This window comes from Phascolarctos cinereus, unplaced genomic scaffold, assembly GCF_003287225.1.
Source record: "Phascolarctos cinereus isolate Bilbo 61053 unplaced genomic scaffold, phaCin_HiC Scaffold_725;HRSCAF=1366, whole genome shotgun sequence".
Classification (NCBI taxonomy): Eukaryota; Metazoa; Chordata; class Mammalia; order Diprotodontia; family Phascolarctidae; genus Phascolarctos; species Phascolarctos cinereus.
The window spans coordinates 1,511,697-1,539,400 of NW_027556097.1; the positions used below are offsets into that span (position 1 = coordinate 1,511,697).

Here is a 27,704-nt window from a genome sequence, read left to right on the forward strand (position 1 = left end):
GGAGGGACTAGAAAGATGGAGAGAATTTGGAACTCAAATTTTTTTTTCTTTTCTCCTTTTTTTTTATTAATTTATTTTTAGTTTTCAGCATTTACTTCCACAAGATTTTGAGTTCCAAATTTTCTCCCCATCTCATCCCTCCCCCCCCACCCCAAGATGACATGCATTCTGAATACCCCTTCCCCTAATCTGCCCTCTGTTCTATCTCCCCCCACCCTTCTCTTATCCTCTTCTTCAATTTTCCTGTAGGACAGGATATATTTCTATACCCCATTGCCAGTATATCATATTTCCCAGTTGCATGTGAAAACAATTTTTAACATTTGTTTTTAAAACTTTGGATTCCAAATTTTCTCCCTTCCTTCCTCCTCACCCACCCTCATTGAGAAGGCAAGCAACTCGATACAGGTTATACATGTGTAGTCATGCAAAAACACTTCCATAGTAGTCATGTTGTGAAAAACTAAGCATATTTCCCTTCATCCTATCCTGCCCCCCCTTTATTCTGTTCTCTCTTTTGACCCTGTCCTTCCTTAGAAGTGTTTGCTTCTGATTACCCCCTCCCTCTGTCTGCCCTCCCCTCTATCATACCCCTGCTCTCTTGTCCCCTTTCCCCCTGTTTTCATGTAGGGTAAGATAGGTTTCCATACCCAACTGAGTGTGTATGTTATTCCCTCCTTAAGACAAATCTGATGACAATAAGATTCATTCTCTCTCACCTTTCCCCGTTTCCTTTCCACTGTCTATTTTCTTGTCTGTTTTATGTGAGATAATTTACTATATTCTACCTCTCCCTTTTTCCTTCTCCCAGTATAATCCTCTCTCATCTCTTAATTTTATTCTCCAGATATCACCCCTTCATCTTCAGCTCACCTACCTATGAGCAATTAATAGTTCTCCATTTGTTTAGATCTGTCTTTATTTGTGCCAAGAGTATTCCATAATTGTGTCCATATGGTCTGTGGGATTTTTTTGGGGGGGCGGGAAGACTCCCAAATATATTATACTGTTTACAGTTACTTTAAATGGGATTTTTCTATTTATCAATCAATATATATACATACATATAATTTTTTTCCCTCCATCTACCCAAATATTGACAAAGGTTTCATGAGTTACAAATATCATCTTTCCATACAGGAATGTAAACAGCTCAACCTTAATAAGCCCCTTATGATTTCTCTTTCTTGTTTACCTCTTCATATTTCTTGAATTTGAAAGTCAAATTTTCTATTCAGCTCTGGTCTTTTCATCAGTAATGCTTGAAAGTCCTCTATTTCACTGAATGTCCATTTTCCCCACTGAAGGCTTATATTCAGTTTTGCTGGGTAGGTGATTCTTGGTTGTAATCCTGTCTCCTTTGACCTCCAGAATATTATATTCTGTGCCCTCCAGTCTCTTAATGTAGAAGCTGCTAAATCTTGTGTTGTCCTGATTGTGTTTCCACAATACTTGAATTGTTTCTTTCTGGCTGCTTGCAATATTTTCTCCTTGATCTGGGAACTCTGGAATTTGGCTACAATATTCCTGGGAGTTTTCCTTTGGGGATCTCTTTCAGGAGGTGATCAGTGGATTCTTTCCATTTCTATTTTGCCCTCTGGTTCTAAAATATCAGGGCAGTATTCCTTGATAATTTCTTGAAAGGTGATGTCTAGGCTCTTTTTTTTTTGATCATGGCTTTCAGATAGTCCAATCATTTTTAAATTCTCTCTCCTGGATCTATTTTCCAGGTCAGTTGTTTTTCCAGTGAGATATTTCACATTGTTTTCTATTTTTTCATTCTTATGGTTTTGTTTTACAATCTCTTGATTTCTCATAAAGTCACTAGCTTCCAATCACTCCATTCTGATTTTTAAGGAAGTATTTTCTTCATTGAGCTTTTGGACTTCCTTTTCCATTTGGCCAATGGTCTGTTTGTGGGTTCTGCTGCTTTAGAATTTGTTTAGAGCAATTTTTTGCAGGTATTTGGAGGGGTTTTGCAGGGAGAACTCAAGCAAGTAACTGCTTTTACTCCACCATCTTGGCTGCAACCCCCCTACAATTTTTTTAAATGAATGTTAAAATATATTTTTATAAAAGAGCAAAACATAATAGACAAGATGAAACATTTATTAGTCTGTATGCTTACATGGATTAATTAAGGAAACTTTAGCTCATTATTCAGAATATCCTACCCCCAGTTTTGAATGAATTTTTTCTCTTTTAATATAAATGTAATTATACATATATAATTTAATATAAATAGAGCTGAGTAGGAGGTATCTGAAACTAGACCTATTTAAGTTAAATAGAGGATATGATAAACTTAACAAATATGGTACATTCCAAAAATAATTCTGTACCTTTAAAAATTGATTTTGTGAATAGAGTGTTTTGCTCAGGAGTCAGAAAGTCATGGGTTTGAATCTTGGCTGAATGACCCAGGGCAAGTCTTTCACATGCAGATTACTTTTCTTTTTAAGTGTATAATAAATTGAACATGTCACTTTAAAAGCTGTCCTGCTTGTCAGTATTACTTTATGGCCTGCTTTCTGTTCTGTGCTTTTTTTTTTTTTTGGCTAGGCAAGTCAGGGTTAAGTGACTTGCCCAGAGTCACACAGCTAGTAAGTGTTGTGTGCTGTGTGTCTGAGACCACATTTGAACTCAGATCCTCCTGACTCCAAGGCTGGAGCTCTATCCACTGTGCTACCTAGCTGCCCCTGTTCATTTTTTTTATAATGCTTCATTGATACACCCTTCCTTTCTCCCTCCTCTTCTCTTTCCCCACCTCCCTCCCTTCCTCTCTTCCTTCCTTCTTTCTCTTCCCCCCTCCAATTTCCCCCATTCATACCTCTTCCATATTCCTTTCCAAAACTGAATGGCAGAAAAGGAAAGATTTTCAGTTCTTAACTCCCTCAAAGTTGTTTTTCTTTTCACTGTTTTTGTATACATTATCCTGTTTCTACTCACTTCACTCTACGTCATGTAATACAAGTCTTCCAAGGTTTCTCTGAAACTGTCCCTTCATTCCTTACAATGCAAAAAGCATTTTGTATATACAATACAAAAGTATTTGTATCATTTGTAAGTCTGATAAGCATGCTTTCTATGCCTTTGTCCAAGTCATTAATAAGATTTTTAAACAGAAAAAGGCCTAACAGATGCCTGAGAGAGGTCCTTGGAGATTTCCTTCTAAGTTGTTGGAGAATCATAATGATTATTCTTTAAGTCCACATCTTTCTATTTTTTTTCCCACAAAAAAATAGCATAATATTCATGAAGTGTTTACAAAAATCTACATATAACTTATCTAAATTTTAGAATATATGTGTGTGTATGTACAAATAGAACTCTCTATTTTCTTGATGCACCACTTTAATAACCCTGTAAAATGGGAAATAATGTTAGTCCAGCCTGATCTGTTCTTCACATAAAGCTGTGCTAATACTGGTTCTTAGTGATCACTCTTTCTTCTCTAACGTTTACTAACTTTCTAACAGTAAGTTCTAGATTTTCCCTATGAATCAAAGTCAAGCTCACTGGCTTGTAGTTTGCTAACTATATTCTCTCTCTTTTTTTTAAATTGGGACACATAAATGTTTTTACTCCTAACCTACCTTTGCTGCTTTCTGTGATCCTTCAAATATCACTGACATCCATTCTCAACATCATGAATCTGAGAAAAGAGAGAATATGAATGTGGTAGCTGAGGAGTGGTGGAGAATGATTTGCTTGTAAACAAAACTTGTTGCCCTTATTATTGCTTTCTCAGTTAGTATATTGATTAATTTTCATATTTTCCTTTGTATTTAAAAATATAATTGTTTAAAAAGGAAAATCCTAATTTAGAGTCTTCAGATACCTACCCCAATGTCTAGAGTGCATGAAAAAAGTAAAGGATAAGTAACTGATATAATTTTCTGGACACCTGATAATTGAGCCAAAAAAAAAAGTGTTCATAGTTAATGAGATAGGGATGAAATGAAGCATTTGGTTTTATATTTTCATTTCTACTTTTTCAGTAAACAAGAAATAATCCTTGATTCTTTCTCTTCAGAGGCTAAATTAAATCCTATGTTACATTTGTCCAAAATTTTGGTAAAATTTTTAGAAAACCTTGCCACACTATTTCCCTCACTCCTTATCTGGAGCATGTATACACATATACACACACACATACATACATGTAGTTCAAACCATAGCTATACAAGAATCCTTTCATCCAATTTTGCCTTGATGAACTCCAGCGAAGGATCCCAAAGAAGCCTGTTCAACTTTAGGATAGCTCTATTTGTAAGAAATTTTTTTCCTTACTAAAATAGCATAATTAAAATAGAAAATGATGTCATTAATTGGTTATATTGTTATTTTCTTGAATATTTCACATTGGAGATGATTTGTATTAATTATTCAAAGGACCCACCTCGTAATAGGAATAAAAAAAATTGTTTTGAGGTAGAGGTCATGCTCTATATTAAATCCAAGTAAGGAAACATACATTCTCTAACTTATAAAAAAATTAAACTGAACTACAGTTGTCTATAAAAATAACTTACTTGTGTTTCCCCTAACTTTTCTCTTTTTAGAATTTCATAGAATCTTCAATCACACTATTTGAGTCTGATGTAGAAAACTCAAAGTTTGTTAATATTATTAATCGAGATGTTCCTGATTTGGAAGAAGTCGGGTTTGGTAATGAAACAAGATCTATTCATGTTAAAAGTGGAGTGTAAGTTTTTCGCAGAGATATGCAAAGTATTTTTATTATCAGAATTAGACAGCTTAATGTACCTGTGGTATTGCTGAATTTCCTAACATTGCTTTCTGTCTTTCTGTGTTAGTTGGGTTGGCTACCAACAGCAGTTCTTCTGTGGAGAGCAGTATATACTAGAGAAAGGGAAGTACAAGAGTTTTTTTGACTGGGGAGGATCCAACAACCAAATCCTGTCAATAAGGCCTGTTAGACTGGTGAGTTAATTTTTTAATATTACCATTTAATATTACATTAGTTAAATTATAAATATTTTGGTAAAAAATTATTTAGGTCACTGATTAGTTTTGTTTTCTTGTATGCCTTTGAGTTGACCACAGTGAGATCATATAATGTAACTATAAACATCTCTAAAAGGCAGCACAGATAACTTGTTAAATGTCACTTGTATGTGAATACCAGAGCTCATTGTCTTTGGTTAATTCAGAGAATTAACCATTGTTGGCCATGGCTTATTTAGGAACATAGGGAGAGAACCTTTAGGATTCTTAATCTGATGTTCATGAACTCATTTTTTAAATATTATGATTATGTACTTCAGCTCCATTGGTTTGTTTTATAATCATGTGTATTTTGTTTTATACATCTAAAACATTGCTCTGAGGAGTCCATTGGCTTCACCAAACTGCCAAAGGAGTCTGTGACAGAACAAAGATTAGTAACCCCTGCTTTAGATGAAGATCCTGTCTCTGAAAGGACTGTATCTCCCTGAGAACATCGCCAGTGGAGTCACCTGCCACAAGAATCATTGGGCCCTTCAGGGCAAAACAGAGATTCCTGACTTTTTTGTGTATCATTAACTCCTTTGGCAGAATGGTGAAGCCTAAGGACTCCTCAGAATATGTTTTTAAAGCATAAACTCAAATTAAAAATATAGGATTGAAAAGGAATTATATTGTGAAATAGCTTGCAAAATATATATATTTTTTATGCTCATGATTCATCAGTTAAGAACCCCTAGTGTAAAATGGGCCTGCATGTAACTCAGAAAGTCAGTGCTAACAGTGTTAGTCCCAGAAGGTGACTAAAATAAAACAGCAGAATCTTTATCAACGCTATAGGCATAGATAGGTCTGTGGATCTCTTCTTCCTAAATTCTTCTCCATCTCCACCCATGCATTCTTCCCTTGCCCTTTGGTCCCAGTGGTCCATAAAATGAACCACAAAATTAGTGTGAACATTTTATTGTTTTTTAAGTGTTTTTATTTCAGAAAGATAATGAAGAATGTATGCACAGTTTTTGAGATAACTTTTAAAAGCTATATGTATTTTTTTTTTTGCAGGAACCTCTTGGGACAAATGAGCCTCCATATCTGGTATGTTAAAAGAAACATCATTTTTATTTCATAACTTTTTTTAAGTGCTTTGTGGTAAATCTTTCTGCCTTTCCTATAAGATCCTCTGCTCTGATATCTCCTACCTAGGGGCAAGATGGTTTATAATACATTTGGTATCTTGTAATGTAAACATTTATTTGTCAGTGGTTATTGGGACTGGATTAGTCACAATTCCCTTTGTCTTTCTCTAATAATGTCAGTAACTCATACCACTCTGGAATAATTTTGGGTCTTTGCCACTATTTTTTCCCCATTCACACCCTCTCCTTTGGGTCACATTCTTATTCACACTACTTTTTGGTGAATAGACTTATTATTGAAATCTTGTTGCTTAACCTGTTAAATGTAAAAATATGTTTCTGTAACCACATTTCTTATTAAAGGAAGCAATAATATTGTAATTTCCATCTCTCTTACTTCCTAGTCCCTATGTCAAAAAAAATCAATGATATTATTATTCAGAAACATTACATTGAAATTTTTAGGTCAAGATATGATATGGCCTGTCAAGCACTGTATAAAAATAAAATCTCATTATAGTTCTGTCCTGAGAGTTCATGCCAAGAAATTACATTATATTAAGATTTATTTGGTATTTCAGTAACTAAACACCCTTGAATTTTGTCCAGTATTGTTCCATCTCATAACAAATTCTTCTCAGTGATGAATGGTATTATGTAGTGTGGTTACAGTATAAAATTTCCTACTGTTTATTGTCTTTAGCAATACTTTTTTAAAAAGTGGCACTTTTTTTAGTAACTAGGTATATTTATATAAAAAAAGGATTCTACTTTTATAAACTCAGTTTTCAGTTTATAGCCTTCTATGTTACTTTAATGTCCATCTTATTCTTAGTCTTCTGTAAAGTATTCTGTAAAAAAGATGTTGTTGGAAGTGTTTTAAAAGTAAAACAACTTGATGGAACTGGTCAAGGAGATAATTAGTTTTTTACTTGTAAGTTCTGTTTGTGTGCTTGGAGATGCTTTCCACAAAGGAGAGTGTTAGACAGATATGTATAGTAAGAAAGGGTAAGGGAGTGAGAAAAGCCACAGGGGTACGTTTTCCTCCTTTACCACTTTTTTTTTAGTATTTTATTATTATTATTATTTTTGGTGAGGCAGTTGGGGTTAAGTGACTTGCCCAGGGTCACACAGCTAGTAAGTGTCAAGTATCTTAGGCTAGATTTGAACTCAGGTCCTCCTGACTCCAAGGCCAGAGCTCTATGTGCTGCGCCACCTAGCTGCCCCTGCTTTACCACTTTTTAAGAATAAAATAAAAATCAGGATAAATCCATGTCAAACCTAACATTTCCTTCAATAGAGCTCTTTTAACCAAAGTTTATAAATGATGAGACCCTACCTTGTTATAAAGGAATAAAAGTAAGAAAAATCCATTGACATTGGCCACGTGTTGTAGTGTATGAAACAGTTGGCACCATTACAATAAATATAAGTTTGGATTTTTAGTATTTTTAAAATGCACCTTATTATTGTTGCACATAGTTATCTTGCAACTTTAGAAGTCTTCCGTTATTTCTCTGCATTCCTCATTATTTTATTTCAGCACAATAACAATAACATTCTATTTTATTTGTTGAGCACAATTTTCAGTCATTCTATAATTATTAGGAATTGACTTTGTTTTCCCTTTTTTGCTATCACAAGAAAGGGCTACAATAAATATCCTGCAGTCTTTTTGTCTTCAAGGGTACTTGTTCAAGTAATGGGATAGTTGGATCAAAAGGTCAGCAGAACTCTTTAAATTATCCAGGTTATTTTCAAATAAGCAAATGTTTAGCCTAAACGAGAAGGACCTTAGGGGGACACAGTCATCATCATCTTTAGATATTTGAAGGGTTATCATATTATGAGGGATTGGTTTTATTCCATTTGACCCCGGAAAGCAGAACTAGTGCTAGCAAATAGAAGTTTCAGAAAGTTAGATTTTGGAGCCATATGTGTTTATATGTGTGTATATATATGTATGTATATGTGTATGTATTGTGCATATATACACATACATACATATGTATATACTTAACATATGTATGATATGATGTGTATATACAAAACTCTCTGAGACTTCTAATAAATTAGTTTAAGGTATGAACATATCATACAGTCATTTTCAAGTATTATTGTTTGTTAAAGAGTTATGGACTATTTGTGAATAGACAGTGTTGATCCAGTTATTGGAGAGGTGGGACTTGATAATAATTGACAGCTGTTATGCTTGATGAGGGATGGGGTTGCCTGCTAGTTATGATAATTATTTTGAAGGGATATCTGTCTACAGATATGTACTTATTGATGTGTATTAATAATAATAATAAGAAGAAGAAGAAGAAGAAACACTAAGACATTCCATTTATAACTGGTCAAATGGTTGAACTTCAGGAATAGGTGTCAGTGGTTCAGTTTCACCTTGGTCAAGATCTCCATTGGAGTGTTCCAGGGATCTCTACTTGGATATGTGCTATTTGATATTTTTATCAATGACTTGGATGAAGGTATAAGTGGTATAAATAATAAATTTTAAAATGACGCAAAGCAACACATTTGAAGACAGTCTGGGCTCAAAGAGGCTTTTATACCACAGGTTAGGAAGTACACTGAGTGGCAAGTAAATTAATAAATCAATCAGTAAACATTTATTAAGCACCTATTTGCCAGGCACTATGATCATAAGATCATATACCTTAAGTTAGAAGGGAACCACAGAGTACATGCCCTCCTCATTTTACAGGTAATAAACTAAAGACTTTAAGTGACTTTCCTGAGGTCACACAGTTCTTGGGTGGCAGGGCTGGGATCTGAAAACAGGTCCTCTAAGTCCACATCTAGTGTTCTCTTCCCCATAGCACATCACCTCCTGATTGCATGTTAGGATCAACCAAAGGAATTAGGAATGTTAGGCCTAAACAAGAAAGACCTTAGGGGGACACAGTCATCATCATCTTTAGATACTTGAAGGGTTATAACATTATGAGGGATTGGTTTTATTCCATTTGACCCCGGAAAGTAGAACTAGTACTAGCAAATAGAAGTTTCAGCAAGTTAGATTTTGGAGCTATATGTGTTTATATGTGTGTATGTATATGTATGTACATGTGTATGTATTGTGCATATATACACATACATACATATGTATATACTTAACATATGTATGATATGATGTGTATATACAAAACTCTCTGAGACTTCTAATACTAGTCCTCCTTTCTAGGGTCAAACAATAAATCTAATCGCCTCTGCAGTATGATGACCAGTCCATATGTATGTGTTTACATGCACACATATATACATATACATACACACAATTTATATATGATATATTAGTATATATATTATTTATATTATAGAAATAAACATTTCTATTTTATATTATGTATAATACTGTATTATACATATATATGGAAGACTGCATTAACAGTTAAGTCTGTTAAATGATAAATGGTTAAAAGATAGGAGCAGGCAGGTGTATAAGAAAGAAATATATGGTAGCAGTACCTTTTTTAAAATGCTCCAAATTGCCAGTAATCAGAGAAGTGCAATTAAAGGAACCCATCAGCTTAGAAAAGTTGTCAAAAAAGGAAAATGCCAAAATGTTGGAGGGGCTGAGCAGAAAAAAGCACGTTAACGCAGTATTAGTAGAGCTGCAAATTGGTCTAGCCATTCTGCTAAGCAATCTGGAAAAATGACCCAAAAGTTATTAAATTGGGCATGCCCTTTGACCTAGCAATAGCAATATCCTCAAAAAAGAACCAAAGAAGAGGAAAAGGACCCATATGTCTTCTGTGGCAACGAACTGGAAACTATAAGGAGGTACCCATCAATTGGGGAATGGCTGAGCAAATTATAGTATGTGAATGTAATAGAATATTATTGTGCTGTTAAAAAAAATGACGAAGGGATGATTTCAGAGAAACTTCAGTTGTCGTCGTTCAGTTATTTTTCATACATATCTAATACTTTATGACCCCATTTGGGGTTTTCTTGGCAAAGATATTGGAATAGTTTGCCATTTGCTTCTTCAACTCATTTCACAGATTAAGTAACTGAGGCAACCAAGGTTAAGTGACTAGCCCAGGGTCAGAAAGCTAGTAAAGTCTGAGGCCATATTTGAACACGGGAGGATGAATCTTTCTGACCCCAGGCCTGGCACTTTACTGTGCCCCTTGCTGCCCTCAGTAACAACTGCTGTTAAAACATGATGAAAGAGATGGTTTTGAGAAATTTAGGATTATATTAAGCTTATATTAACAACATTGTAAAGATAAGCAAAATTGAAAGGCAAGCAGTGCAGTGACTAATCTCAATTCAAGGGGACCCTAGGATGAAGCATGCTTCCTACCTCCTTAAAGAATGAAACTTCAAATTCTTCATGCCTAAAATTTGAATTTCTCTTTTTTTCCTCCAAATTCTGTACTCTTTACTAATTTAACTAATTTATAGCACTAGCATCTTAATATTTACCTAATAAATGAAACCTTGGAGGCTTTTATGAGTCCTTTTCTCTTGTTTGATGTCACTTGCCAAGCCCTGTTAATTCAGTTTTCACAGTATTGGAGGTAGAGCAGTATAATGGAAAGAGCATAGGATTTGAAGTCAGAGGACCACCAGGGTCCAGAGCCTGGCTCTGTTCTTTTCAACCAAACCTTTTTGGATCTCAGTTTGTTTTACACAGCAAAAAGATTGTACTAGATAAACTCTAAGGTTTCTTCTAGCTCTGAATCTGTGATCCTAGGGTCCTCAGTGTGTCACCATGGACAAGTTACTTTTCAGAGCCTTAGTTTCTTAACAATAATAATAATATTTTTGTAGTGCTTTAACATTTGCAGAGCACTTTATAAATATTTTAATCTCATTTAATTCTCAAAATGGCCCCATAAGGTAGGTACCGTTATTATCCTCATTTTACAGAAGAGGAAATTAAAGGCAGACTAGTTAGTGACTTGTCCAGAGCCACACAGCTAGTGTCTGAGATAGGATTTGACCCCACATCTAGTGCTTTGTGCACTGTGCCAGCTGCTTATTCTATATATGCCATATATATGTTAAATAGCCACGATAATAGCGTTTTGTAAGGTTTTAAGCACTTTAAATGTTATTTAAATCTAAAGTCCCCTTCAGTTCTAAGGGATATTATATTAAATATTAAAATTTCTTCAGTAAAATCTTCAACAGAAATATTATACTTAAACTCTTATGGAGTTCCTATTTCTTTGAAAGGCATCTTTATTCTTCTAATCACCCTGGTTCAAAACCTCAGCATTGTCCTGATTGTTCTCTCTTACTATATATCTCATAAATTAATTCTAACCCTGTAACATGTTTTACTTACATAAATAACTTTCTCTCCACTCTACTACCCTATTTTAAGCTCTCACGATCTCTTACCTGCATGATTGTAATAACCTTATAATTAATAAGTCTTTGCCTCAAGTTTCTTTCTGTCCTTTACTTTCCATCCTCCACATGTCAATGTGATTTTTTTTGAAGCATGGGTCTTATCATATCACTCCCCTACTTAATAAATTCCAGTGGTGCCCTATTATCTTCTCTTTGGCATTTAAACCTCTTTATAACCTAATGTAAACATGCTTTTCTAAACTTTACTTTCCATACATTACTTCCCTTTATACACTCCTTAGTCCAGCCAAAATGGCCTTCTTGCTACTTCTCACACAACATTACTTCTCACATCTCAAAAGCTTTGTACTTACTGGCCATCCCCTGTGCCTGTGATGTACTGTTGCCTCATCTCTACCTTGTAGCATTTCATAGTCCCTTTAAAATATAACTCTTCTTGACTGATTCCCCACTTGCTACTGTCTTCCTCTCCAAAATTATCTTGTATTTGTTTTATATACTTTTATGTATACTTGTTGACTCTACCTGATAAAATGTAAGCTCAGAATGACACTAAAGTAGGGGAAGAGTATTTTTGTTTCATTTTTTTGTCTTTGTATCCTCACAGCCTGAAATGTCATATGTACTTGATTAATGGATTGATTCTATTCTACTGTATCCCCCTATTTTCTCTTTGTTAACTGTGGCTTAGGACGTCAAGTAGAGAGAAACACAGTACTAATTTATTCTTTCCTCTTCAAAATGTAGGGTCAACAAAGAATTTCCTCTTTTCCTTTAGATACATGTGGTACCACCATAGGAAATGAAGCTGAATTAGTAGAATTGACAAGTAGTGTTTTCATGAAGGAGAAATTCTAATTTATTTCAGAGGATGAATTTGTTTCCAGGTTTATCTCTCTGTGGCTAGAACTTAATATGGGAAGGTGAATAAAGTGATAAATGAAATTTATTTTTAGAAGCATGGGAGATGAAAATAATAGTAATAAATATAATAGCTAGCATTCATATAGCTCTCTTAAGTTTTGCAAAGCACTTTACAAATATTATCTCACAACAACCCTGAGAGGTAGGTGCTATTATTACCTTTGTTTTACAGATGAGGAAGCTGAGGCAGGCAGAAATCCAGTGCCTTGCCCAGGGTTACCTAGTTGATGAGTATCTGAAGCTGATTTTGAACTCAGGTCTTCCTAATTCCAGGTCCAGTGAGATGATAAAGTTTTATTCAGAGTGAATCTGTGAAGGGATACCCTCCAATACTGTTATCCAGAAATGAACTGTATGATGGATGATTCAGCTGTCTGTTTTTGTTGAAAGATATGCACTGAAATAGTCACTGATTTCTGTGATTTTGTGTGCATAAAGAAGATGGACTGTGTTTTGGCTTTTATATATGGTAGATACTTTTTTCCCCCTGGTTTTTAGTTGTGGGTTTTACTTTCTTACAGCTGAAAGCATACGATCAACCAAATTTCCAAGGAAATTGTGTAGATTTCACACACCATATTTCTGATATGACAGACTTCATACCACATTCATTTAAGGTTCTTCGAGGATGGTGAGTATTTTTATGTAAATACTCCTGTTTATTTAAAAATGAAATATGCTTAATGCTCAAAAGTTTGTTGAAGTTTTCCTTGTGTACATAATACATTTTTTTCCCCTTTATTTTGTCTGTTGGAGTTGAGGACTGTAGTTTCAACCTGTGATTTCAGTAGTGCGTGGGAAATCCTGATTTGCATATCTCAAGGAAGATCCTTCCTTTAAAAATCAAAGGCAGACCACCCCACAAGATGGCTGCCTGAATAGGAAGCAGAATGCCCATTTCTCATACCTACACAGCAAAATCCTGAAATGTGCACATATTTGAAAATTTTTCAAGAAATTCAATGAGAAACTACATTAAGTGACTTCTCTTGTATCAGAACTGCATAAAAAGTGATCTGGAAGCCCATGGACAATAAAAAAGGTAGTTGCCAAAGATAGTTTTAGTGTGCAAGGATCCAAAATGAGCAAGAACAGAAGATGCACTGAGAAAAACTCTGGGAGCTCAAAAAGGTCAGCACAGGAACACAGGAATGCCTGGACAAGAGCAAACAGGGCTACTCATCTCATCCAAAAGTGCAGTGATAGCAGAGAAAGCTACAATGTAGCGTAAATCCCCAGTTCAGGAATTAAAGCTAGAGAAATGAGTAAATTTTTAAAGAATAACTAAAATAAAAATTATTGACTATTGATGATTGAGCAAATAACACAACTGCAAGCAATGGCTTTTAAAAAGGAAAAGAAAACTGGATTGTCCACAAGAACTACATAAATTTCAAGAAGAAATGAAGCAAGAGTTTTTTTTAAATACATAAAAGCTGTGGAAAAGGAAAAGGAAAGCATTGAAATTAGAATAAATAGCTTAAGAAGGAAAAGTGGTAAACCTTACCCAAGTAATGAACTCCCTGAAAACTAGAACATGGTATTCCAAAAACAAGAGAGTGGCTTACAGACAATAACAAATTACCCTCAAAAGTTGGATATCTTCCAGGGGGCGGGGTGGGATGCATCATAAATCTTTAATGGAATAGAGGACTTCCAAGCATTTCTGAAGCAAAGACCAGAGGAACTTTGAAAGATAACACAAGAATCAAGACCAACCTAGAAAGATAGATATGAGGATTTAGAAGGAACTCTTAAGATGATGTAGTGTTACCATTCTAATAGAGTGGGAAGAAACAAGTATCCCTTCAGAATATTACTGTTTTGAAAGGGTATTAAGAGAAAGAAAAATAGAGATCTTTGAGGTGGATTGGTTCTGTCTGAAGAGAGGAAAGAGAATTACACACTAGTGTAGGAAGGAGGAAGAAAGTAGAGAAAACTTGCTATTTCTCAAAACTCGGGCATGTAAAAGGAAGAGTATACAGATACAGAGAAAGGAGTAAGGGCATTAGATGAACTTCATTCTTATCTGAAATGGGCAAAGAGGGATTGAACACACAGAGAAACAGTTTGGTAAAGAAACACATAAAACTCAACATATTACTCCTTTTTCCTGTCTGTTTCTGTTAAGAGGGATAATAATAGGGGTAGCTAGGTGACGCAGTAAATAGAGCTCTGGCCTTGGAGTCAGGAGGACCTGAGTTCAAATCCAGCCTCAGACACTTAACACTTAAGTGTCTGTTAAGTGTTAAGTGACCCTGGGCAAGTCACTTAACCCCAATCGCCTAAGCAAAAAAAAAAAAAAAAGAAAAAGAAAAAAAGGATAATAATACCTGGAGAAGATAATCACAAGCAAAATAAGTTACTGATCCTGATCGCAAGGTTAAAAGGGGGAAAATAATAAAGAACAGTTAAGATCTAGAAACTAAGGTACTATTGTTTTTTAGGTAACCTGAGAATGGCCAAACAGATTGTGGCATATGAATGTAATGGAATATCATCCATTTCTTTGTGCCCCACCTCCCAGTACACACTTATTATTTTTATACCTTTATTTTTGCTATTCCTTTCCTCACTAAACTTTACTACTAATCCAAATTCTTCCATTAAGTCATTATTCAGGACCCTTCTCCTTAGCCATTTTATAGCTATAATCTTTTTGAATTTCTACAGGATTTTCATTGCTTTATTTTGTGGTTATTTTTGGTATATGAATCTTGTTTCTCTATCTAATAGCGTTTTCTTTTCTGCCCATATTTTTCTAGCCCATAACATAACACTGAGCACAGAGTAAATATAAATAATTGTTAACTGACTAAATTTTCAATACTTTGATCTTTCAGCTGGCTCATGCATTTCCAAGAGAATGTCACAAGTAACCAGTGTGTATTAGAAGAAGGCCTCTATGCCAACCTTACTTCCTGTGGCTGCTCTCCAGCTAGTGTCAAATCTCTCAAGCCTATTGAATATGTAAGAACCTTATTGAAATCTTATTTTCTATTATAGTATGTGTTCACCAAAAGTCACAACTCCACAAGATATGGGTAGTAATTTGATTTGTTATAAGAGAAAGGCACACAAAGGAGCCCACAATACAGACAATACTTATAGGATAACAACAAAAAGAGGAAGGAATGGAGGGCAATCCCCTCCCAAATGGGAGTGGCATGGGAGAAGGAAGAGAGCAGTAGGGGAGGGGGAATGAGAGGGAGCAGGAAGGCTTGGGGACATGGGACCGAGGAGGGAGGATGTTCTGCTTATCTGAAAGGGTCCGAGTTGCACAAACAGTTTATCAGTCTGGTACAGACTAACTGGTGCCTGTCTTGTAGCTGGTTCAACTCTCAAGGACACACTGGGTATTCAGGTAGAGATGGGAATAGCAAATTATGTCAGTTCAGGTGGGGCTTCATCCTTTACTTGTTCTGGGCCTCCTGCATACTCTGGGTCTACTGTTTCTATTTCTGGAAAATATGGCAACTCAAGAAGACAGATTAAGTTGGCTTCTAAGCAACATTCTCCCCCTTGGGGTCAAGGCAACTTCTGGGCACAGCACACCTAGTAAAACATTATTTTGGATGCCACCAAGTGGACCATCTGGAGGCAGGGGGTGAAGAGACTTTTAACAAAGATAAAGGTTGACAGACAGAAAGCTAACAAGAGACCTAACCCCTGAATGCTGGCTCAAGCCAATAAACCCAGGCCTCCAGGGAGCCAGAAATACTCAACTAAGATCAGAGACAAAGAAAAGGGGCTCAAGCAATTTACAACATATCGGAGATGATACAGATAGTTCCAACCACAAAGTGAGACCAAAATCTTCATACAGTTCTATAGCCAGTGGTGGTAGTGATAAATTTAAGGAGAAAAATCTGTAAGTACATTTTTTGCTTTGATATCTTATATGTGGATATACTTTATACTACTTGGAAAAATGTTCAAATTAAATTCAGTTAACATTTATTAAGCAACTAGTATGTACTTGACACTTGGAAAACAAAGATGAGATGGTTCCTGCCCTCAAGGAACCTTATATGGTACTAGAATATACAACATATATACAGATAACTAAAGAGAGAAAGAACCCTAAAACCAGGGGAATTAGAAAATGCTTTGTGGTAGAGGTAGCACCTGCCTTGAAGGAAGGATAAGGACTGTGTTCCAGCCAGGATACCTGCCTGAACAGGAGGGAGATCACTCAACTACCTCATACTCTAGAAAAATCTTGAACTCTGTACCATAATGAATCAAGAAATCTAATGAGAAACTTAAATAAATGTAGTTCTACACCAGGACTTCACAAGAAGTCAGCCAGAAACACAAGGGCACTGAAAAAGGGGGCCCCACCAGCAAAGTCAGCACCAGATTGTAGCCTCCCATGTCAGCCAGAAACTAGACACAGGTAGCCCGCAAGATTCTTTGTCCTAAAGTGGCAGGAGAAGGTCTTCTGAGAACACCCAGAGGTGGTCAGAAAACCCAGGGGGACAAACATGGAAACCCAGGAGAGTTGCCATGAGTAGTGACAAGCTTGATATTGTAGGACTTAGACTAGCGTATTGCAGGCACAGAGGCTACAAGGTCTCTAGCAGCACTCTATTCTGAGACACCATAGAGGATCCTGAAAGAGTCAGCACTCTGCACTGTCAAGAGTCAACCCAAAGAATAGCAGGTCAGCACAGGAAGCCAGGGGACAAGGGTAAGACTAAGCACGACAATTTGACCAATCTGAGAGTGCAGCAAGTGTCAGAACATGGACCTAGAACAAAGTACAAAATCATGAACTAAGAATAGAGAGATGAATATTTTTTTTAAAAAAATTGACCAGTAGGTGGCGTAGTGGATAGAGCATTGGCCCTGGAGTCAGGAGGACCTGAGTTCAAATTCGTCCTCAGACACTTAACACTTACTAGCTGTGTGACCTTGGGCAAGTCACTTAACCCCATTGCCTAGCCAAGACAAACAAAAAATTGACCAATAAAAAAAATTACTATCCGGTCATCAAAAAGGAATAACTCCATAGTTATTCAAATGAAGTCTCAGGAAAAAATGGATTTCCCACAAGGACTACATAAATTCTTATAAGAAATGAAGTATGAGTTATAAAATAAAAGCTCTAGAGAAAAGAATTGGAAAGATAATAAGTAATTTAAAAGGAAAGTGATAAACTTTACCCAAATAATGGACTCCCTGAAAACTATAATAAACCAAACAGATTGAACAAAATAAAAAAATGGAAAAATAGGAGAAAATGTAAGAAGCACAAATGATATCACAAATAATTCACTTAGAAAGCAGGTGAAGGAGAGACAATTTAAGAAAACCATGGCTTTATAAAAGTATGGATACTGTATTTCAATAAATGATAAAACTACTCAGATCTATTAGATTTAGAGAAAAGGGCAAAGTAAAGATATAAAGAATCCACTCATTCCTAAAAGGAAAAGTCCCAAGAACGTCATAACTAAAATTCAGACATCCTATGTCAAAGAAACAACCAGAAAGCCACCAGAAAAAAATCAGTTTAGGAAGTACAGTTAGTATTACACAAGACCAGGAGGTTTTGGAATAATACAGAATTCCAAAAGTAAAAAAAGAGTGGCCTACAAACAATAACAAATTAGTCTGAAAAGCTAAATATCTTCCTACAGAGAGGGAAATGGATCTTTAATGAATAGAGCACTTTTTCTGTTTTCTATTTTTTTAAATTTTTTTCTGTTCTTTATAATTTTCCCTTTTAATACTGCCTTCAGGATCAGGAAACTTATTTTGCTTTTGACTATCTTTTTTTTTTCCTGATGAAAAGACCAGAGCTGAGTAGGAACTTTGAAATACATTAAACACAAGAATCAAAACCAACCTAGAAAGATAGAGTTGAGCCTTTAGAAGGAGCTCTAAGATGATGTAGAGTTCTAATAGAGTGAGAAGAAACAAGTGTCCCCTCAGAATGTTACAGTTTTGAAAGGGTGTTGAGGGAGTTAAGAAAAATAGAGATCTTCATGGTGGATTGGTTTTGTCTGAGGAGGGAGAAGAGAATGGAGGATAAAAGGAATACACTAGTGTAGAAAGGAGAAAGAAGGGGAGGAAATTTGCTATTTCTCAAAACTGGGGTGTGTGAGAAGAATATACAGATACAGAAGAAGGGGTAAGGGAAGTGGATATCAGATGAACCTCCTTATCTGAAATAGACAAAGGAGGATTGAACACACACACAGAGAAATAGTTTGGTATAGAAACATACAAAACTCATCATAGTAACAGGAAGGGAAAAGGAGTCCTGTTAGAGGAAGAATAACACCAGGAAAAAGTTAGTCACAAGAAATACAAGCTTCCTGATCCTGAAGGAAGGATTAAAAAGGGGAAAATAGAGAACAGAAAAGAACTAGAAACCGAGATAATGTCTTAGATTGCTTCTTAGGTAACTAGGGGAAAGCCAAACAAATTACAGTATATGAATGGAAAGGAATGTTATTGTGTTATATAAAATAACTTGAGATGACTTTCAGAGAATCCTGGGTGGCATAAATTGATGTAGAGTGAAGGGAGCAGAATCACAGCCAGAATAGCAAAGTGAAATGACTTTGAAAGATGCAAGAACTCTGATCAATGCAGTGACCAGTCATTTCTGCAGAGGATCTATGATGAAGCATGTTATCCACCTGCTGACAGAGAAGGTGCAGAAAGAGACATTTTTGGATATGTCTACTATATAGACTCATTTTTAATAGGGGAGGGTTTTGGATTTCAAAGGTCTTAACCATAGTAATGCCAAAACAAAGAAGACATTTGAAAACATTTGAAACAATTGAAAATATTTTTTAGTGACAAGAAAAAAGAAATTACATCAGAAGGAAGCACAAATAAGCAGGACAGTTTTGAAAGTAATGTGTAAATATTTTTAAAAGCAAGTGGTATATGAAATGGAGATTCAGTTTCATATAGAATCCTGAATCTTCTTTTTGTATTCAGTGTATATAGTAATGGTTTCTTGGGGGGGGGGACTTAAGTTCAGTATAATTTTTCTCTCAAAAAAATATTATTTTGAGAGGCGGAAACATGGCCAAGGTGAATTCCAGAGGTCGAGGATAGCCTGTGCAGAGGTAGAGAGGTGGGACGTGGAATACCAGGAGGGCTACAGTGTTGAAATGCTAGAAGAGAATAATGTGAACTAAACATGAAAAATTTTAAAGCTTAAAGCCATATTATAGAGACCTTAAATTCAAGGCTTAGGAGTTTACATTTGGGAGCTAGTAAAGTTTGATTTTGTTTTTAAGCAAAGGATTGACATGAGCAAACCTGTGCCTTAAAGAAGGACATGTGTGGAAAATGAATGGAAGTAGAGACTTGAGGCAGGGGAAACAATTAGGAAGCTAATTTATTAAATAGCTAATATGATAGACTAGGGAAGAGCTGATGAGGATCTGAACTTGTAAGTGGAAGGAACAAGTCAGAGCAGTGTTGTAGAGGAAGAATCAATAAGACCTGGCAACTAATCAGATGTGGGAAATAAGAGAGAGAGGAGTGAAAGATCTCTCTAAATTTGTAAACCTGCATGACTAGAAGGCCAGTGGTATCTTCAACAGAATTGGTAAGGTATATATGTCTTAGAGTTATTTGCACATGATATGAGATGATAATTGAAACCATGGGACTAAATGAGATCACTTGAGTGTTGAGAGTATTAGAATAGGGTCTTGTGTATCCTCTATACTTAAGGGGTGGTTGATAGTTCAGCAAAGGGGACTCAGAAGAAGCAGCCATTTGTTTTGGAGGAAGAATGGAAATGATAAGGATGGGAGATTAAATTACAAAGTTGTTTTCATCATAATATTCAAACCATAATATTCAGTCACATATACTTTTGTGGTAGCTAACCAGTATATACTGTTACAAAAATAATTTCCTTATCATTTAATTACTTTTCTACAATGTCAGCAAACATGAACATTGGAACCATTTCTCAAGTTCAGTGATACTAGCATATCCTTATAACTATTATAGGACATTTACAGCTTTATAAAAAAAGTGATAATCAATTTGAAACAACATTTTTTGTTTGTAACCTAGTTTACAATAAAGGTCACTTTTTAAAGGTTCTGTGGCTAGTTAAGAAAAGCCTCACTGCAAATCAAACAGATATCTATGGATCCTTTCACAAATGGCCCAAATGTCAATTCATAATTCAACAAATATTTATTAAGCACCTGCTATGTGCAAGGCAAGTGTTGGGTGCTGGGGTTCTCCACTAAGCGAAAGATTAGGCCCTTTTCTCAAGAAGGTTAATTTCTATTGAGGGTTGCAACATGTATACCAATAAGTAAATGCAAAATAATTTCAAAAGCAATTTCAAGAAAATGAGCACTCATAATTGTGCAAGAGGGTGGAGTCAGGAGAGGCTGCCACAGGAAGTAGCACTTTAAGGAAGCTAAAAAAGGATTCCAGGAGATAGAGATGAAAAGATGTTTGTACTTTCAGGGAATGACGTGTAGGCCAGTTTTACTGGAACAAAGAGGACATGAAGGAGAGTCATGAAAAAAAGCTGGAAAGGTAGGCAATGATATTGGGAGGGCCTTAGAAGCCAGTCTGAGAAGATTGAATTTTGGGTAACAGTGCATTAAGATGAAAAAAAATCAGGAAGATTGGCAATTATATATAATACTGAAATTTATGTTTACTGCACAGACAGATTAATGCAGTGATGGTGATCTATGGGGAGATTTCTAGGACAACTGTGTCCTTGGTAATAAAAATTTCCCTTGGCAGATGGCAAGAAAATTTTGGGCTCCTCCTAATGCCCACATCTCCTCTAGACCTCTGCATGACCACTTCCTACTCAGATAGCACTGGCCACTCAGATAGGTAGTTTGACCCCTGCTACCGACAGTGATGGTAATTCTACTCTTAGCACTCTTCAGGCTATAGAAATTCTGCTATTTTTATGAGGATGGGAAGGGTAGTTACTCTTCTTAGTTCTGTATCCTGATCTGCAAGTGTTTGTAAGCCTTAAAGTGCTAGGTAATTATGAGGAAGAGGAGGAGGAGGAGTAGAGAGGGGAATAGTCATACTAGTCAGCTTGTTATTTGTTATCATTTATTATCATCACTTGCCATTATGTTCTCTCCCTGACCTGTTCAAGGGCCCTGCTTGAGGTCGCAAAAATTATTCATCTTATTCTTAAAAGTAAAAAAAAGCTAATACATTTTCCTTCCATCCCCCATCATATTAAAAAAAACCTCAAACTTTTTATTTATTTTTTTTATTTTTTAAGATTTGCTTATCTTGTATCTTACTACCTGGTAATATCTCATGGAACGTCCTTCAGTTATAACCAAATTTCTACTTCATTACATTATAGGTGTTCCCAAAACCATTCTAACAGTTGACTCAGATTTTTGGGATAGAGCCCAAATAGAGATAAAACCCTTTGCTATTTTAAGAAATGTAATCTGGCATACTTAGTTTATGGAATCTCTGAGTAGGCAGCTTGGATTAAAGGTCCTTTATAGCTTCCAGGACTGGTAAAGTTTTAGACAAATTTAAAACCTTATGAAATTGACATACTTAAGAATTTATTTCATGAATTTGATCCATTCTCTGAGGCCTAGGGCAAACACCAAGTGTGATGACAGAGAATTGCTTTTATTATTGTTAAAATTTCCTTGGGATTTTAAATAGCCTTTATTTTTATTTTGTACCTGTGATTTTTTTTTTTTGGTGGTAGTGGTGGGGGCAATTGGGGTTAAGTGACTTGCCCAGGGTTACACAGTTAGTAAGTGTCAAGTGTTTGGTCTAAGGCCAGATTTGAACTCAGGTCCTCCTAACTTCAGGGTCAGTGCTCTATCCACTGCACTACCTAGCTGCCCCGCACACCTGTGATGTTACCAGTATAAGGAATCTCCATAAGGAAACTCCCTCTATCAAATTCAGTTTATGATCTTAGGGTTAAGTGACTTGATCATAGTCACATCATCATTGATGCTATGTGTCAGAGGAGGGACTTGAAACCAGATCTTAAGTTTTCTACAATGCCATTGTGTTGGGCACAGAAGGCTTATACTAAAAGCAGTTAGGTTGTAAGGAAAATGACACATGATGTATCACACCAGAGTCTAAATTCAAACTAGGTTGTAATAGAATGCTTTTTCATTTAGTTCCATTTAATATTTTTTATAAGCTTAAAGTTAAATTTATATAGCCTCTCTCTATTATGTACATGTTTTTAAGCTTTTTACAATGCCTTTAGCCATTGAAAGCAATTGCAAAACTGCATAATTTTTTAAACCTATCATAGTCTGGGAGAGTAGACTTGGACTAGAATGGCCTCTGAAGGCTGTAGATGTGTAATTCTGTGATCTGTTTCAAAAAGATACAACTTTATTACAAACATTTCATAGAGGCAGGAGTATGAAACAAACAAGATATATTAGAATGGAAAGCTGATGTAGAGATCTAAGGAGGGATGTGCTGTAAAGGAGAAAAGCAGATTAGTAATTCTGTCAAACTAGTAACACACACACACACACACACACACATACATCTTCCTCCTCATAAAAAGTTATTTTAGAAAGATACAGTGAATGCATTAGCAAATTAGCAGCAGTTAAGCCCTATTATTTTCAAGATAACAGGAAAACATGCTGTAGTGGGGAGACAAAATAAGCACTTATAGTGCCTACTATGTGCTAGGCACTAAGCTAAGCACTTTTTACAGATATCTCATTTGATCCTCACAAAAGCCATGCAAAGTATGTGCTATGATTACCCCCATTTTACAACTGAGGAAACTGTGGCAGACAGTTAAGTAACTTACCCAGTAACTTTACCCAGTAAAGGACTAAGGCCAGATTTGAACTCTGGTCTTCCTAATGCCAGGCCCAGCACTTTATCTGTCAGATGCCTCAGTAGATGTAGGGCTAGTCTTTGATTCAGAAAGGCCTGGATTCAAGTCCTTTCTCTGACACGCTTAATCTCTCTACATTGGTGGACAGAGTTTCTACACCAGGAGTTCCTTACATTGATGAAATCACAGGTTCCAACCTCTCCCTACTTCCTCCCCCTCTGTCTCTTCTGTGTATGTATGTTTATGTTTATGTATGTGTGTGTAGACCAGGTATTATGACAGATGCTGGGGATACAAAAATAGAAATGAGAAACAGCCTATGCATTTCTGAAAAATAGAGAAATAAATTTAAGATAACTTAGAAGGAAAAAACATGATAACAGGAAGTTTCTTGTAGGAGAAGGTAAACCAACTGATCCTCAAAGAAAACCAGGGGAGACAGAGGCAGAAGTGAAGATGTACATTCTAGGTTAGGAAGATACCCTGTACAATAGCATGAAAGTTGGAGATGGAATGCTGAGTTCAAGGAAGAGCCAGTTGCCCAGAATAGCTGAAACTTAGTGAGTAAAGGAAGTGAAATTATATAAACTCTGGAAATGTAGGCTGGAGCCAGATTGTGAAGGGCTTCAAAAGCCAGAACTTTGTGTTTTTTCCTAGTGGCAAGAGGAGGTCACTGATGATTACTGAGTCGGACAGTGTCATGGTCAGACTTCAGCTTTAGAAAAGTTATTCTGGCATCTTTGTGGAGTTGGATTAGAAAAGGGAATCTAGAAGCCAGGATTCTAGTTAGAAAGTGAAAGAAATATATCAGGTAAGAAATGATAACTGAAGCAGAGGTCATGTGAGTTGAGAGACGTTAAAGTAGAAGATTTGACAAATGATTGGATATGGAGGATGGTTCTAATGCCACAAACCTGAGAAGACACAGGAGTTCTATTTTGAATATGTTGAATGTGGATATCCACTAATTGAATATCCAAAATGAGATGCCAGCCAGGCAACTCCTACATACAGTTGTATACATCTCCTAAGGCTGGATTTGTAGGCTTATAAATTATCTACGTAGTTGATAACTGAACTCCTGGAATCTGATAAGATTACCAGGAAAGAGAATATAGAGTAAGAGACCATGAAGAGAGACCAGGAGATAAACTTAAAAATGGTGGGGCCCCATAGTAAAGGGCTGGAACATAAATAGTAAAAGGAGCCTTAAGAGTGGTCATATAAGTAGAAAGAAGACCAGGAAAGAACATTTCACTGTTAACAGAGGATGAAAAACTATAGAGTTTGTCATCACATCTGACACTGAAGGTTTTTTATAATTCCATAGTGTTTCATTTTCCCTTAGCATGAGTCATATTTAACATGATGTGCATTTTCTGTCTCAGATTATTACTTCAAGATGGGTGGTATTTTGGATTTATTGCTTTTATTCCCATGCACTGACTGTAACTTAGCACCATGGAGGCTGAAAAAACAAAAGCTAAGCCAAAAAAGTAGTAATTTGTATTTGCCAGCTATTGGTGAAATTCTATGAAATAATTTTTAATATTAAATGGAAAATGACTTATCAGAACCAAAAAGCTTTGAAATACTTTCAGTAGTCTTAAATCCTCTGAGCTGAATGATCTAATTATCCCTTTAGATCTAAATTTCAATGGTTCTATCATTTAGAACTGTAACAGATAACTAAAAACAATAAGAACAGCTGGAAGGTAGGTTCTATTATTATCCTCATTTTAGAGATGAGGCAACTGAGGTAGACAGAGATTAGGTAATTTTCCCAATGTCACAGAACTAGTGCATGAGTCTGAATTTGAACTCAGGTCTTCCTGACTCCAGGTCCATCTCTCTAGTAAGTAACAAAGCTGCTGACTCTTATTCCAGTGCTCTTAATGCTACTAAGTGACAGCTGTGTGGTAAATTTGGAATCCATGAACCATCTGCTATATAGGTACATAAGAAATATTTGGTAACTGATTAATCTGAAAGAAATGGCAGATTTGTTGCATGCCTGCTACTCGACACCAAAGCAGTCTTATAGGGTAGGTAACAGAATGACATTCTAACAATGTGGCTGAATAATGAATGATATGAAGAAAGGCATTTGCCAGGTTCAAGATACCCGCAGAAAACAACCAAACATTTGTTTGGTAGCATGACTTATAGCATAACCTGCACTTCTGTTGCTTTTCAGATGAGAGAGTGTAAAGAGACGACAGTAGCAGTGGTCTATGTCACTTCTACAAATTCTACTTCATAGCTTAGTATAATAAAAATCTTCTTAGTCCACTTTAGAACCATAAGGTGGTGTTGGAAGCACAGACACACAAAAAAAAAACTAAAGGAAGCTACTGAAGGCAAATGTTTCATCTGGGATGATGAAAATGCCACTAAGCAGGGGTAGCTAGGTGGCGAAGTGGATAGAGCCGTGGCCCTGGAGTCAGGAGGACCTGAGTTCAAATTTGGCCTCAGAAACATGACACTCACCAGCTATGGGACTCTGGGCAAGTCACTTAACCCCAATTGCCTCACCAAAAAAGAAAAAGAAAATGCTCCTAAGAAATGGTCAGGAAAAGAATTATCTTTCAGTAGAAAAACCTGGGAGCCTGGCTACAGAGATGGATGCTAGGAACAGTGGATCTGCCCCCAAACGAAGATGATACACGAGGTGTGAGCAGTGTAGAGAGAAGGGGGAACAGTTTTTGAACCACATATACACACAGCCATGCTACTGCAGCATCCTTTTTGAAAAGACATATGAACAAAAATCCATAGCATTCCTTTATTCAACTCTATGGCAGTAAAGAAGAAGCAGAAGTGAATAAATATCTCCATCTTTTCAATTTTTGACGCAGCTAATAAAGTGATTCAATAAGTAGCAAAATTCAAGAGGTTTAAGCTAGATTGGACTCCTGCACATGTGGTTTCTGTTAAGCTTTTATTTAAAATGTTTCTGGTAGACACTGAATGGTATTTCTTGAGGTACATGTAATTAATGCTTTCTTTTTTTCAGGCTCAGTTCTTCTTCAGCCTATTCCTTTATAATAATAGAGGTCTAACTTTAGAGATTATAAAAACATATATAAGCTCTCAGTGACTTCCTGAAAGTGAAAAAAATGTTTATATGTGTGTGTGTGTGTGTGTGTGTATGTGTGTATTTAGTGTTATATAAATGTTAGCTTTTATAAAAACTAGACTAGAAAAGTAAATGGCTGGGTTAGCTCAGTACTGACAAGTATGCACAGCTAAGTGCCTGGAAAATATATGAAGTTCTAATCTAGATTATTATGAGTTTAGATTACTGTGAGCTTTAGATACCATAGACAGGAGTTTAAGACTTGGCAGCTGGTATTAAAAAGGAGAAACCTTGGAGTATGATATTCTAAGTAGCACAAGATAAAAGCTTACAACCAGCAACTTACCCTGAAAATTACTTTGGGGGAAAAGCAACCTTTAATGGAATAGAGGACTTTCAAGCATTTACAATGAAAAGACTGAATAGCAATTTTGAAATACAAAGGAGTCAAGAGAAATATAAAAGGTAAATAAATTTGAGCCTGTGTAAGGGACTATGAAGTGATTGATTATACGGGAAAGAGAAAGTATTCTCTTAAAACTAACTTCTTCAAAGGTCATAGGAGTTAAGTAAGACAAACATAAAGACTGTTTTGTTGATTTTTACAGAAAGAAAAAGAAAGGGGTAAGGAATATACTGGGGAGTAAAAAAGAAAGAATGGACTGGAACTTATTTCTCAGAAGTGGGTGATGCAATACAAGAAGGGGTGAGAGGAACAGACATAACCTCACTTATCTAACCCAGACAAAGGAAGTTAGAACATATGTAAACACACATTTTTCTCTCTCTCTCTCACACACACACACACACACACACACACACACACACACATTGGTCTTTTGATTACTAACTGGGAAAGAAAAGAGTATACAAGGTACCTGGCATCTTTACAAAAATTGTCCATTTGCTAGAGCATAAAAACTTCATATTTACTGACCTCAGTTAAAAATTAGAATATTTATAAAAGGACTTTGAAGAAAACTTAAGCAGAGGTTCAATATCCTGAGAATTAGTTTGTCAAAGAATAACCAGCAGAAAGAATGGATAATTTCATCAAAGAAAATGACAACATATTAAATCTCGTGTAATACGTTCAAAGCAGGGGAATATTTGTATATCAAAGGTGGCAGCTACTGACTCAGTGAGTAGAGTGCCAGGCCTGGGGTCAGGAAGACTTATGTTCCTGAGTTCAAATCTGGCCTCAGATACTTACTACCCAGTTTCCTTAATCTATAAAATCAGCTAGAGAAGGAAATGGTAAACCATTCTAGTATCTTTGCCAAGAAAACACCAAATGGTGTCATAAAGAGTCAGTCATGACTGAAACGACGAAACAACAATGAAATTTATATATCTACACACAATAAAAAAGAGAACAGATTGATTCATTGGGCATAAAATGAAAAAA

General features: G+C 35.9%; 1 protein-coding gene across 1 annotated transcript in view; it reads left to right on the forward strand.

Annotated features, from left to right (window-relative positions):
* The window catches only part of CRYBG3 (crystallin beta-gamma domain containing 3), a 146,285-nt gene that overhangs the window by 100,957 nt on the left and 17,624 nt on the right, over positions 1-27,704 (forward strand). The window contains 5 exon segments of the mRNA XM_020977949.2: positions 4,566-4,708; positions 4,821-4,947; positions 6,034-6,066; positions 12,905-13,014; positions 15,227-15,353. Of these exon segments, the coding sequence (XP_020833608.2) occupies positions 4,566-4,708; positions 4,821-4,947; positions 6,034-6,066; positions 12,905-13,014; positions 15,227-15,353 (540 nt within the window).